The sequence below is a fragment of the Aristolochia californica genome, unplaced genomic scaffold, assembly GCF_029961685.1.
Source record: "Aristolochia californica isolate CCGP_79_NKW_82.1479 unplaced genomic scaffold, dmAriCali1.0.hap1 SCAF_4, whole genome shotgun sequence".
In the NCBI taxonomy this organism is placed as follows: Eukaryota; Viridiplantae; Streptophyta; class Magnoliopsida; order Piperales; family Aristolochiaceae; genus Aristolochia; species Aristolochia californica.
The window spans coordinates 6644057-6658949 of NW_027182103.1; the positions used below are offsets into that span (position 1 = coordinate 6644057).

A 14893-nucleotide genomic window follows, 5' to 3' on the forward strand; every position below is an offset into this window, starting at 1 on the left:
CTAAATTTAATAAAAAAAAGTCTGACTTAAATCATTAATTCTGGATGCCTGATTCGAATTTTTCTTCTCCGCTTCTCGACGAGGTCGGGACCGTAATTTTTGTGCGGTTTCTGTCCCTTAATTGGAATGAGGGGGATTTTGGGCAATAAGCTGACTATAAAGATGCGACGTCTCTGATCTTGTAAAAGGCTGCATTCGTGGTCAAAACCAGAGCTCTAATGGCGGCCGAGACGAAAACACTTAATCGTTTTGGCGGCCCAGTCGTTTTATTGACTCAGTGTCCGTTTTCAAATTTTCTCAGTTTAACCGCCCTTTGATCATCTATCTACCATTTATTGTTCACGTTGTATTTGTCTTGGCTTCTGTTCTTGGCTTCATTAGTGCTTGAGAGACGAACATTGCTGCGGAGAGAAACTGAAATATTTAGAAAGGTGGCTGACATTTCGCGTCTTGGCTTGAAACGCGGAAAGAAACCAGATTGGGAGCTCTTGGGTTCGGAGAGTTGGGAACGGAACTGAATAAAGGAGCGGTAAAGCGTCGACGGTGGTTCTCTGCTTCTCTTCTCTGATTGGTTAGGAAGGGCTTAAGTCACCTTGGTTTTTGAATCACCGTGCTGAAAGAATCAGTTAAAGATATGGATTTTAGTAAAGAAATGGCAAGTAAATGGAGAAAAGCAAAGCTGGCGCTTGGGATGAATCTCTGCGTTTACGTTCCGAGAACAGATGATGAGGCTTCTTCATCTGTAGATCTTGCGGGAAGACTTTCCGATGCGGTTTCCGTTTCATCCCCTAGTCTCAAGCCCGATTCTCTGCCGATAACGCCTACTACTCCCATACCTTCTTCTTCTGGTCTTCGTTTGGCAAAGATTGGTAGTAGATCATCAAAGGTATGACCTTTTTCTTCTCATGTTCTTGAACGGCCAGTGTTTTGTTCGTTCGTGATCTTTCCGCTTGTTCTTTTAGTTTTTTTTTTTTTCTCGATACTCCGCTTTAGTCTGTAACTATTCTCTTGCCATTGAAAATTTTTTTCGGTCCATATGTTGATCTTCTGAATATTTATCTTGCAAAATGGGCAAAATCATTTGTTACTAGCGAAACTATTTGTTCATTTAATCCGTGGTTTGCGACTGTATTTTCTTCTTATCTATGCTTTTCCGTTCTTGAAACCGCTTTTTCATTGAAATCGAAAAACAAAAAAAACTGAATGGAGGTTAAAGATAAACGTGCTTGAGTTTTTTTTTTTTTTTTTTCTTACTTATCATAAAGCTACTGGAAGATACTGTTTCGTTGTTCTGTTCATAATTTTGAATAAACTGATTGATTTGCTGTTCTTCAAAGATAGATTGCAAAAATAGCAATCTTGCCTATTTAATGAGTTCTTTGTTCTGGGAACTGTTTCCGAAACCTTGGGCTTGTATGGTGCTCTTGTTTTAATGGTAACCGTGCCCATTAGTCTATTTTATTTGTAGTGGATGCTGTCTCTCTTCTGTAAGGATAAAGTGGGATGAAGTATCTTATTAGAAAAGAACAGCCGGATGGCTTTTACTTTTTACCTTCCGTTTAAGGAAAAAGTTGCTTTGTTGGTCAGAGAGCTATCTTTGCAAGCATGTTTTTACTTCGCAGACGTGAATCGGTTGTTTCTTGAAAGTTCTTGTCCTGTGGGAACTGAGAAGGGAGGAAAACTTTTTTTTCCCAATTTTTTATTCTTTGGTTCAATTAGGGCAAATTTATTTTTTTGGCTTGTTGGATCTTCCTATCCTCTATGAAGGGATATTTGTTCTCAGATTTCCAAAAAAGGGTTTTTACTTTTTCCTCTTTTCTTCCAACTGGAAGGACATTTTGTAGCCTTGGTTATCAAACCATGGCATTTTATGGAGTTTTTTGCAATTGAATTTGAGGTAGCTTAACCTGGCAGCAATTAATTTTCTCGGTGTTTTAGATCTTTATAGGAACCTGTATTCTGTATTTCCTGCATTATTATACTCATATTTGCTTTTTTAGTATTGCTAGAATTTGTCGTCCATGTTTTCTGTTTCTCTGCTTGCTTTCTTTCTATTTCTTTTAATTTTACTTTTCTGAGGTCTCTGGATAAACTATCTCCTATAAGTATTGTCCTCACTTTTCAGTTGCCTGTATTTTGATCAACCAAAGAAATCCGTGTTTGCATCTGCATCCTCTCTCATATTTTCTTCTATTTAAGTGTTGAAAATACAGAGCTGTAATGCTCTAGCAACAATTTTTTCATTGACCAGAAATCTATAAAAGCCTCCTCTGACATGATCTGTCTGCCTTCTAATTTGCAGAAAACTTGCGCCATATGCTTGGGCACCATGAAACCTGGTCAGGGCCATGCTATCTTCACTGCAGAATGCTCTCATGCGTTCCATTTCCACTGCATTGCCTCAAATGTAAAACATGGCAACCAGATATGCCCAGTCTGCAGAGCAAAATGGAAGGAGATTCCCTTTCAGCGCCTGTCTATGGATCATGGACATGGAAGGGCAAGAGTCAATCCTGTTGATTGGGGAGCTCAGGATAATAATTGGACAACTGTGCTGCGGCGTCTGCCTTCTCCTCGAGTGGATTCTAATCGTCAGATTGCATCTCTCTTTCACGCTTCTGAGCCAAGTGTTTTTGATGATGATGAACCTTTAGACCCTAGGCCTGAATCTTCTGACAAGGGCTCCCAATATGCAGATGCCAGAAACAGCAATAGTCCAAAAACAATGGAAGTGAAAACCTACACAGAGTTCTCAGCTCTAACACACTCTATATTGCATGAAAATTTTGCAGTTCTGATCCATCTGAAAGCTCCCTTTACAAGCTCAAGCCACTGTTCCAGCAGAAATCATAGCAACCCTCCTGTCTGCCCCCAGCCTTGTCGTGCTCCTGTAGATCTTGTCACTGTGCTTGACGTCAGTGGCAGCATGGCAGGCACAAAGCTAGCACTGCTAAAACGAGCTATGGGATTTGTGATTCAGAACCTAGGCCCCTCGGACCGCCTCTCTGTTATTGCATTTTCATCAACTGCCAGACGACTCTTTCCACTCCGCCGAATGTCAGATTCAGGCCGGCAACAGGCATTACAAGCTGTAAATTCTCTTATCTCAAATGGTGGCACTAACATTGCTGAAGGTCTAAAAAAGGGTGCAAAGGTCATGGAAGATCGCAAGGACAAAAATCCTGTCCCCAGCATTATACTTCTGTCTGATGGCCAGGACACCTACACGGTCACCACTTCTCGTGCTCTGAGCTCACGACCAGATTATCAGTCCCTTCTTCCCTCTTCCGTTTGTGGAGGTGCCGGCAGTCGGATCCCTGTCCATGTATTCGGATTTGGTGTAGATCATGATGCTGCATCTATGCACTCCATCTCTGAAACATCAGGTGGAACCTTCTCATTCATTGAGGCTGAAGGTGTGATACAGGATGCTTTTGCACAGTGCATTGGTGGGTTACTCAGTGTGGTTGTGCAGGAGCTTCACGTGGCAGTTGACTGTGTGAGTCCAGGTGTTAAAATAGCTTCAGTGAAAGCTGGAAGCTACGTGAGTTCTGTATCTAATGAAGGGCGTAGTGGCTCCATAGAGGTTGGGAATTTGTATGCCGAGGAAGAGAGGGATTTTTTGCTGTACCTTGATGTTCCAGCTGGTGATGTTGGGCAAGTAATGCCATTAGTGAAGGTAGGCTGTGTTTATAAAGACCCGATTTCAAAAGAAACTTTGAATTTGGATGGCAAAGATGTGACAGTCCAAAGGTTAGATAACGTAATTGGATGTGCAGTTTCAATAGAGGTTGACAGACAGAGGAACAGGTTACATGCTGCAGAGACGATGGCCGAGGCTCGGACCTTGGCTGAACATAGGGACCTTGGTGGTGCTGTGGATGTACTTGAGAACCAACGCAGGGCATTGTCTGGCTCTGCATCTGCTCAGTCTGGAGACCAACTCTGTGTTGCCCTTGATGCTGAGCTAAAGGAAATGCAGGAGAGAATGGCTAGCCGTAGAGTCTATGAGGCTTCAGGCAGAGCTTATGTGCTTTCTGGGTTAAGCTCACATTCGTGGCAGAGAGCTACAACTCGTGGTGACTCAACAGAGAGTGCAAGTCTGGTACATGCTTACCAGACACCATCCATGGTTGACATGCTTGCTAGGTCACAAACAATGTGCCTTGAGACACAAGCCCGTCCTCCAGTTCGACCAGCCAGATCATTCACCCAGCAGCCGCAGCCTAGGTAACGATGGCCTTCTCTTGGGTGGGGTTTTATTGATTCTATTTTTATATATCACACAGCATTTTGTTTTATTTTTGAGGGTGATGATAGCTGGAAGACAATGAAGGGTGTTAAGTTGTTATATGGTGAGGTGTTTTCCTGTCTTGTAAATGTAATAAGCTCGGAAAGCTGGTGGATACTTGTTTTGGTTGGGGGGGGGGGGGGGGGTGAAGGGAGGAGAAACCTTGGGGTAAGCCTCCTCAATCATCTTGGTTTTTGGGGTGGGAATGTACATAAGAGAAGTTTTTTCTCTTTTTGGAGCCGGGGAGAAGAAGCGTGGTATAAGCTTGTAATTTCATTTTTGGGATACGTGGGTGCATAACATTATATATACAACAGAACAGCTCTTCATTCTTTTCAAGAAGTGAAAAGTCTTGGATCTGATTTGCTTAAATCGTTTTCTACTTGTTTCGTATTTATTTTTCTGCCACGGTCATGGTGCCAAAGTAAAGACTTCCTTACTCTTTTAAAAGGCTCTATAGTGAGTCTAATGGCTTTATAGCTTTGCCATGCTTATTGCCTCTTAGTCTTTGATAAACTTTTCTTTTCTAATTACACATTCATATTCAAGTCTATACTGAATTTTGTTTAAGAGAAGAGTTGGGTCTCTGTTTTGTCAAATAAAAAAAAATAAAAAAAAGATGTATCTCTTCCATTAGAAGATTGTCTATCAACTTGATATTAAGAATGCATTTTTATATGAACCAATCATCAAATTTTGTAGTTGAAGGAGGAAAGATAAGTCCAACTTAAAAAATCTATCACATCCGGTTTGGTTTGAATTTTTTTTAAAAGGTTGTCATTCGATTTGGTTTCAACAAATATGTAGTTTGTCATTCTATATTTGTGAAACATAATAATAGACTGATTCTCATGGTAGTGTATATGAACGATATTATTTTGATAAGAAGTGATTCGACTGGTATTTAGTAGGTAAAAAGAAACTTGTTGAAGGAATTTCAAACCTAGGATATGGGTTTGCTAAAGTAATTCCTTAGAATTGAGGTAATACAGTTCAGACATGGTATTATTTTATCCTAGAGAGAGTATGTATTTATACTTATTGGCAAATATTACTTGCTTGGGTGTAGGCTAATAGACACACCCCATGGATCTTAATGTGAAGTTTTGTCCCAAATCAGGGATAATACAAAGGTTGGAAAGTTTCAAAGACTGGTAGGCAAGTTGATATATCTCATTATTACTAGATCGGATATCTCTTTTAATGTAAATTGGTGAGTCAGTATATTCATAAACCAAATACTTCACATTGGTAAACATTGGAAATAATCCTCCATAATCTCAAGAAATCACTAGGTCAAGGATTTCTTTGTGGTAGGGACATGGTAATATTGAGGCTTTTTCTTATACAGACTAAACTCGATAACCAGATGATTGAAAGTCTACTTCAGATTATTGTACTCTAGTTGGAGGAAACCTTGTTACTTTGAGAAGTAAAAAACAAAATGTTGTAGTTTGATTACTTACAGAGGTAGAATATATCAAAGGTATGAGTACTATATGTATGCTCCCCCACCCTTTATCCATGTTATTCTTTTTGTTGAAGGTCTCAGCTATAATCTCTTGAGCATAAGTCAATTATGGATAAGGGATCCATAGTTGAGTTTGGGCTTTGTGAATGACAAATGTTTTATAAATACAACTTGATTTTAACAAAGCGGAAAGGAAATAAGTATATGATAAAAATGAATGATTTAATCAAGAAAAAGGTAACATGTTCTGTAGCCAACATTAAAAAACTCTAACGATTAATTTTGAAGAAGACCTCAAAGAAAAATGCTGACCAATGTCTTTCAAAACTTAATTTTGAAAATTGTTTTATATGATTTTTGAATCAAACAAACACATTTGAAAAGCTCGTTTAAACCCAATAAAGAAATCTCCACCACCAAACCCTGGCAACTCTGTTGTATGGACTTGTAAGGGGACACTAGAGTAGCAAGAGTGGAAAAGATTATTTCTGTGTGATTGTTGATGATTATTTTAGATTCACATGGACTTTATTTCTTACATATAAGAATGATGTCATTGTGTAAAAAGGACTACTATGGTTGAAAATTGTTGGTGTGAGATATCTTCCAGAGGAGGAAGTGAGGTTTACAGGAGTCTCAGTTTAAAGGTATTTTAGTTATATTAGTCTTCTATTTACATCGAGTTATTTAATTATGCTTGGATTCATCTTTTAAGTATTAGAGTTAGGGTATAATTGGGACAAAGGTAATTTAATTTTAATTGGACTCTACTATTTTTCTTTATTATAAATAGGGGTTCATGTATCCAGATTAAAAGAACAAGTCAATAAAGGTTTTCTCTTTTCCATAAATTCAACATGGTATCGGAGCAAGTTTTGTGAGTTAACTCGGTCAACCCATTGAGATAACGTGAGCATTTTTTGATCTATTATCTATATCAGTTTAGGTTTGAATCCATCTTTTTTCTCTTTGCTTCCTGTTGCGGACCCGATTTTGAATGCAAGTGTTTAGGATTTATGGCATCTATGGCGATGTGATCGAGGTGGATGCGGGGCTTGACTTCCACTCGGCATCGTCAGATATTAATATGGGTACCAGATACTGAGGCCCTGAAGGGGTCATCTTCGGGCATAACTACTTCACAACGGTAGACTATAGAGGCTCCATAGGAGGCTTACCTTCAGATTTGTTGATGGCAAAGATAAAGGACTTTGAGGGATTTTCCAAGCTCGTTCGAGGCGGTGAGATCTTCTCCAAGGTTGCCAGAGGTCAACTAAGAGAGGATGTTGCGTGGTGTTGTAAGCTAACCATGAATTTCTAATTACCACATGAAATTCATTGAATAAAATTAAAATGGAAGCCCAAAATCTTACCTCCCTCCATATGATCAGATTCCGTAAAATTCACCGGCGATCACTGCTTCTGTTTGGCTCTTCCGCTTTTTGATCACTCTCAGTAATGGTGTAAGCTGAAGGTTTGCAAGAATGAACGAGATTGGGGACCAACACTGTATTTATAAGCCAAGCTTCCATCAAGCTTCTCGGCTTCCTGTAACTGCCAATTTATCGGCTTCCTGTAACTGTCGATTTATCGACTTCCTGCAACTTCCGATGAGTGGGACGTGGATCTTAATTTTCGAAACGGCTCCACATTCTCCATGAGAGAAATTGGACCATTGCTTCCAAAACTGAAAGGAAGTTGGACCAACCACTGCTTTTGAATTGAAACGAAGCAGCAGTTAACATTCTCCCACTTGGTCCACACTTCTAGTGTAATCTGAATTTAAGTCATAAATACATGAATCATGGTGATAGTTTCTCTGATAATGAGTATTACCTTCTATGTATTACAATGTATTTATTTCTTATACTTTATGAATAAACCCTATGTTTATTCTTGGTCCAACAAATATGATTTTTCTCAAAATTAAAGTGCACATAAATATGAGAAAAACATCACACTAATTAAAAATTTCACTAAAATAACATTGTTCATACAATGAAAAATTACATAATGGAACCAAGTCCCATATTCACGACATGATCCTTGAATGGCATGCCCTTAGTCAAAGGATCAACTATCATGAATTCAGTGCTTACGTGCTCAATGACCACTTTCTTTTCTTTAATACGTTCTCTTATGGCCAAATACTTTATGTTGATATGTTTACTTCGACTTCCACTATTGTTATTCTTGGCCATAAAAACAGCAGTTGAATTGTCGCAATACATTCTCAATGACCTAGAGATAAAATCCATAATTCTAAGCCCAGAAATGAAGCTCTTAAGCCATACACCATGTGAAGTAGCCTCAAAACAAGAAACTAACTCGACTTCCATAGTCGACGTGGCAATCAAAGACTGTTTGGCACTCCTCCATGATATAGCTCCACTAGCCATCAAGAAAATGTATCTTGATGTTGATTTACGAGAATCAATACAACCAGCAAAGTCTGAATCTGAGTAACCAATTACTTCTAGATTGCCCGTCCGTGTATACATCAGCATGTAAGTTTTGGTTCCTTGATGGTACCTCATTACTTTCTTTGCAACTCACTAGCGGTCTAACCCTGGATTACTCTGATATCGTCCCAACATTCCAACAACAAATGCAATAGCAGGTCTTGTGCAGACTTGAACATACATCAGGCTTCCAACAGCAGAAGCATATGGAATGTCCTTCATTTGTTCCCTTTCAAGGTCATTCTTCGGGCATTAATTCAAATTGAACCTATCACCCTTCACAATGGGAGCTACACTTGGTGAACAATCTTTCATTTGAAATCTCTCTAACACTTTATTAATACAGGTTTCCTGAGACAGACCTAAGATACCTCAAAATTTGTCTCTATGAATTTTAATGCAAATGACATAAGATGCCTCACCCACATCCTTCATATCGAAATTTTTAGAGAAAAATTGTTTCACTTCATGTAGAAAACCCTTATCATTGGTTGCTAGTAAAACGTCATCCACATATAAAACAAAAAAACAAATTTTACTCCCACTAACTTCTGGTATATACATTGATCCTATGTTTTCTAAAAAACCGAATGAAGAAATTACATTATGGAATTTCAAATATCATCGGCGGGATGCTTTTTTTAATCCATATATTGACTTTTTTAGCTTGCAAACCAATTGTTCACATCACTAGAGGCGAATCCTTCAGGTTGTTTCATGTAAACTTCCTCCTCTAAATCTCCATTTAGAAATGCCATTTTCACATCCAATTGTTGAAACTCTAAGTCAAAATGGGCTACTAAAACCAAAATAATTTGCAATGAATCTTTCTTAGATACAGGAGGAAAACAATTCGTGTAATCGATTCCTTCTTTCTATGTGAATCCCTTAGCAACAAGTCTTGCCATGTATCTCTCAATGTTGCCTAATGAGTCTTAAAGACCCATTTACATCCAATGGCTTTAAATCCACTAAGCAACTCAACAAGATCCCAGACTCTGTTACTCTTCATAAAATTCATCTCTTCCTTCATGGCATTGTACCATAATTTTGATTCTCTGCAACTCATGGCTTGTGAGAAGAACTTGGGATCATTTGCGGCTCCAATGTCAGATTCTTACAGATACACAACATAATCATAAGGAATTGTTGGTCTCTGTAGTTTAGTAGCTCTTCTTAAATTTGTACCATTATTCCTGAAAAGTATGTGGTTCAACTAGTTGTTCAAAAGTGATTGGCAACTCTTGAACTACCTGATCTACTGGAATGTTATCAACATTTTGTGGAACTTCAATGATTGGTTGTTCAACATCAGTTTGTACTGGAGGGGTGTTGTAAACTATAACCAATCTATCACTTGAGGTAGAAGCCTACAACTCTGAATGATCCTTCTCAGAAACAATGTTCTGAGTTGGATTGCTCCCACTAATCAAGTCATTTTCAAGAAACTTTACATTTCTTGATTCCACAATCTAGTGTTGTGAGATGGACAATAAAATATGTAGCCTTTGGACCTTTCAGCATATCCAATAAAATATCCACTAATGGTCCTTGAGTCTAACTTCTTCTCTTGTGGATTATAAATTCTCACTTCAGACGGGCATCCCCAAACGTGCATATGTCGCAAACTCGGTTTCCAACCTTTCCATAATTCAAATGGCGTTTTAGGAACAACCTTGGTTGGAACTCGGTTTAATATATACACTGTTGTCTTAAGTGCTTCAGCCCTCAAGGATCTAGGAAGATTGGAGATGCTAAGCATACTCCACACCATGCCTAATAATGTTCAGTTTCTTCTTTCTGTTACACCATTTTGGTCCGGTGAACCAGGCATGGTATATTGGGCAATAATCCCATGTTCTTGAAGAAACTTTACAAATGGCCCAGATGTTGTCCATTTTCTATGTATCTACCTTAGTATTCTCCACCTCTATCTTATCTTACGATCTTAATTTTCTTACCACATTGTGTCTCTACTTCGGCCTTAAAAATCTTAAAGGCATCTAATTCTTCATTCTTGTTATAAAGCATTTAGAGATACATGTATCGTGAGTAATCATCTATAAAAAAGATGAAGTATTTCTGACTATGTGAGTCCATGTCTGGACTACATATATCAGTATGTATTATCTCTAATATGGCTGAACTCTTATTGGCACCTTTCTTTGACTTGTTAGTCTGCTTTTCCTTAATGCAGTCTACACAAGTCTCAAAATCAGTAAAATCCATAGTATCAAGTACCCCTTCATTTACTAATCTCTTAATTCTTTCTATGGAAATATGACCTAATCTATGTTGCCACAATTAGGGGTGGCTTCGAACCGTGCCGGCTCACGAGCGGCTCGAGTTCGGCTAGGTACCAGCTCGGTTCGATTCGTTATCTATCAAGCTCGAGCTCTGAAATCGGCTCGTTTATCTTAATGAGCCGAGCTCGACCGAAGCTAGGTTTGGTTCGTCTGCTCGCAAGCCGGCTCGAGGTGAGTCGGGATCGGGGGAGCAGGAGCGAGAGTGAGAGCGAGAGCGAGGGGGGGGGAAAGTTTTTCCTCCCCCCTCGTCACCGCCGAGCCCCTCCCGTCAGCTGTTGTCGCCGCCTCTACAGCCGTGGACAACTGCTCATCGGCCACCTCTATGGCCGTTCGTTCGATTTCTTCCTCTCCCCGCCGTCGCCTCTGTTTCCATCGTCGCCGCCGTCGCAGCCGTCATCCCTGATAACAGGTCCTCCCCGGTGTCGTAACCCCCTTCCCTCCCCTCATCATCTCAGCAGAAAACTTGAACCAGTAAGTTCAGGGGAGAAATTAGGGGAGAAATAATCTTCCCCTCCCCCGCGCGAAGATGATTTCGCACGTGTGAGATCATAAAGTTTAAAAAAAAAAAAATTCTTAAATTCTGCTTCCTCATAGCTCTTGGAAAAATTTAAAATACATTTTATAGAAATAAGTTTCTATGATGTCTCATGTTTCTTGTACATTTTTCTAATTGAAAATTCTTATTAAAAATCATATAATTTTCTAGGTAAGATTTTCCTACCAAGATGGGGAAGAAAATTATATAGAAATTTTTTGAATAAATATATAATAGTTGATGTTGTAATACTTTTAGCATGAAACAATTTTCATTGCAATTTTGTGTTTGATATTTTATTTGATTAAAAATTTATCGATAAATATAATAATATATTAGATCGATTATTAATTTTTATTTATTTCCCTAGAAGAGGCAAGAAAAGGTCCATTTAACTTTCCTAAGAAGAATTTAAAATATTTATTTTAATTTTCTAATAAGTCACTAATAGTAATAGGATTTTATTTAAAGGTTTTTTTGGGAATATGTATCATAGGAAAATATTTCTAGTTTTTCTTAGAATATAAATTTTCATCTAGGGGCACTAAGGAGGCCATACTAAATTTATAGCAGATTCAAAAATTAAAAAACAAGCTAGACAACAATTGGAGTAAAAAAGATTAATAATGGTGCATTTTAATCCATTATTGAAATTCAATCTTGAACCTCCCCTATCATTATTTTTTTTAAATATATACATAATTTTATATATAATTTATTCAAATCCACCCCTACGTGCGAGATCATAAACAAGGAAAAAAAACTCTTTGTCCAGTCCTCATGGCTCTTGAAGAAATTGAAAAGATATTTTAGTAGAAATACGTTTCTAGAGAATATTAGTGGTTTTTTAATAAATATTGAAAAGACATTTTTAGTAGAAATATAGGGACAATTAGTGCCTCATGTTTTTTGAAAATATTTTTCTAATTATAAATTCTTGTTAAAAAATCATATAATTTTCTAAGTATGATTTTCTTGCCAAGACGGGCTAGAAAATCGTATAGAAAAATTTTGTATAAGTATTTGACAGTTGATGATATAATCCTTTTAGCATGAGGCAATTTTCATAACAATTTTGTGTTTGACATTTTATTTGATTAAAAATTTATCGATAAGTATAATAATATATTAGATTAATTATTAATTATTATTTATTTCCTTAGAAAAGGTAATAAGAGGTCCATTTAACTTTGCTAAGAAAAATTTAAAATATTTCTTATAATTTTCTAGTAAGGCTCTAATAGTAATAGGATTTTATTTAAAGGATTTATAGTTTTTATTTGGGTGATTGTAAATTGATAGTGATATTTCATTTAATTTTGTTATGTTTGATTATTGTATGGAGTTTATTCATAATGTTATGCACTGTATGGAGTGTTTAGACTATTTTATGGAGTGTATAAACAATTTCATGGAGTGTTTATGAAATGTATAGACAATTTTATGGAGTGTTTATGCAGGTATTATGTATATAGATTATGTCCAATTTTAAGGAGAGGTCATGCTGAAATTTATATAAGTATTATATACATAGATTATGCTCAATTTTAAGTAGAGGTCATACCCAATCTTATACATGTATAATATATATAGGTTATGCCCAATTTTATGTAGAGGTCATACCCAATTTTATGTAAAATATGTGCATAATTTTATATACGCTTTATTTTATATATATTTTTTGAAAAGTTTTAAATGTATGTTGAAGCTCGAGCTTGGCTTGAACTCGGTTAAAATTTTTGGGCTCGAGCTTGATAACAATTTTAGGCTCGAGACGAGGTTCAACTCGAAGCTCGGCCCGAAATATTTAAATCAAGCTCAACTCGAACATAGGCAGGCTCGGGATCGACTCGGCTCGATGCCACCCCTAGCCACAATATAGAGGAATCCTCATTAATAACACCTCTTTTAGTACCAGTGTGAACATGTATTGAATCATAAGTGGCGTTGTTTTGTAAAATTGATGCGATAAAGACCATTAGAGAAAATATCATTTCCAACACAATCAGACTTATAAAATAAACTGAAATATGAGTCTGAAAAAAGTAAACCAATAACCATAAGGTACAATCCTTGAAACTGAAATCAAGTTTCTAAAAAAACTTAGAACATAAAAGGTTTTGTCTAATTTTAAAACAAACCCACTTTTTAAATTTAAATAGCAAGTTCCAATAGCTTCCACATGTGAGCTCATCTTGTCTCCTAAGAAGATGTTATGCTCACTTCCCACTGGTTTCCTTAGGTTTTGCAAACCCTGAAGGGAATTTGAGATGTGGATTGTTGATCCAGAATCAATCCACCATGTGTTAATATTGACATTAACCATATTAGATTCATAGCAAACAAATGAGGTTGGTTTACCTTTGGCAGCAAACCATTTTTGAAACTTGGCGCATTCCTTCTTCATGTGTCCCTTATTTTTACAGAAGAAACACTTGGAATCCTTCTTAATTCCAGCTTGGGGGGATATTTTACCCTTCCCTTTCAGTTTAGCTTGGTATTTTCCCTTTCCATTCGTTGCTAGCAAGACACTTTCTCTTTGTTCCATCACCAGTTTCCCTTCCTTTTGAACACACATGGTCAAAAGTTCATTAATTGACCAGTTATCCTTATGTGTATTGTAAGAGATTTTGAAGGGTCCATATTGGTGCGGAAGGGTGTTAAGGATGTAGTGCACCAGGAAATATTCCGACATATCAACCTCGAGTTTCTTCAATTGAGCCGCAATATCTCTCATTTGCATTATGTGCTTACGCACACCTCGTATATTGGTGAGCTGGATGGATGAGAGCTTCATGATTAGGGTGTTTGCTAATGCCTTGTCTGAAGTGACAAATTGCTCATCAATGGCTTTTAGCAAGTCTTTGACCTTTTCATGTTAGGTCGACGAAACCACGAATACCAACAGAAATCCTAATCTTAATGAACATCATGCTGAGGCGATTAGATCTCTCCCATCGTTCATAAAGAGTGATTTCAGCTGTAGTGCTGGTATTAGTAATTGCTAGTGGTTCGTCTTTCTTAATAGCATAGTCTATGTCTATCCACCCTAAATGAAAAAAAATTCTCTCCCTTCAAACCTTATAGTTATCTCCCTTAATATTAAAGATATCACAACAAATATCAAAGAAATTAACAAGTTGTAGAACTGCATAAAATTATAAGTTACATACTTATGTTAAAACTGAGACCTGAATAAATATCATGCTTTACCCATGTAAATCATGCTTAAAAATTGAATCAATTGACATAAAAAAATGTATGTGGGCTAAAAATTTTAATTCAAGTATATTCAACTATTCTTGATGATTAAACTTTATGATAAAACCATAAAAAAATGCATGTGGGCCAACGTCATTATCCTGTCCCTGTCGGTGACGAACTTGATGTAGAAGCTATCGCTACCATTTGGGTCACACTGAGACCACGAAATCTGTTATCCGATGATTGGTGGCGGCGGTGGCGGTTGCGGTGGAAGATGTTATAACTATGGAGAACATGGGCATATTGTGAGAAAATACCTATTGCAGATATTAGCAAATACACGCATATGGACGGGTTTTCTAATCAGGCGAGTGTGGGTTCGGATTTTCTAATCAAGTGAGTGTGGGTTCGGGTTTTCTTGAACCGAATCAATCATGGCGGTTGCAGTGGAGTCAGTGTAGTGCTTTGGCGAAAAGAAGTTGGTTGTGGCGGTGATACACTGCAAGCGAGGGAGGGATCTGATCAAGATCAATGGATGCCCCATCGAACTTGTCGAGCCAGAAATCCTTTGCTACAACGTTTACGAGCCTATCCTTCTTCTGGGACACCACCGCTTCGCTGGCA

The 14893-nt window shown here is 37.5% G+C and overlaps 1 protein-coding gene across 1 annotated transcript; it reads left to right on the forward strand.

Annotated features, from left to right (window-relative positions):
* Positions 1-203: 203 nt before the first annotated feature.
* LOC137962412 (E3 ubiquitin-protein ligase WAV3-like) lies at positions 204-4408 on the forward strand. The gene is made up of 2 exons (XM_068809263.1): positions 204-886; positions 2303-4408. Exons 1-2 carry the CDS (start codon positions 635-637, stop codon positions 4232-4234), a joined length of 2184 nt encoding a protein of 727 aa, XP_068665364.1. The 5' UTR covers positions 204-634; the 3' UTR covers positions 4235-4408.
* Positions 4409-14893: the final 10485 nt, after the last annotated feature.

What these genes read in the sequence shown, in the direction of transcription:
- LOC137962412 (XM_068809263.1), top strand. Translation starts at nt 635, where the DNA reads ATGGATTTTAGTAAAGAAATGGCAAGTAAATGGAGAAAAGCAAAGCTG. An exon ending in TTGGTAGTAGATCATCAAAG is followed by an intron (nt 887 to 2,302) that starts GTATGACCTTTT and finishes TCTAATTTGCAG; the next exon opens with AAAACTTGCGCCATATGCTT.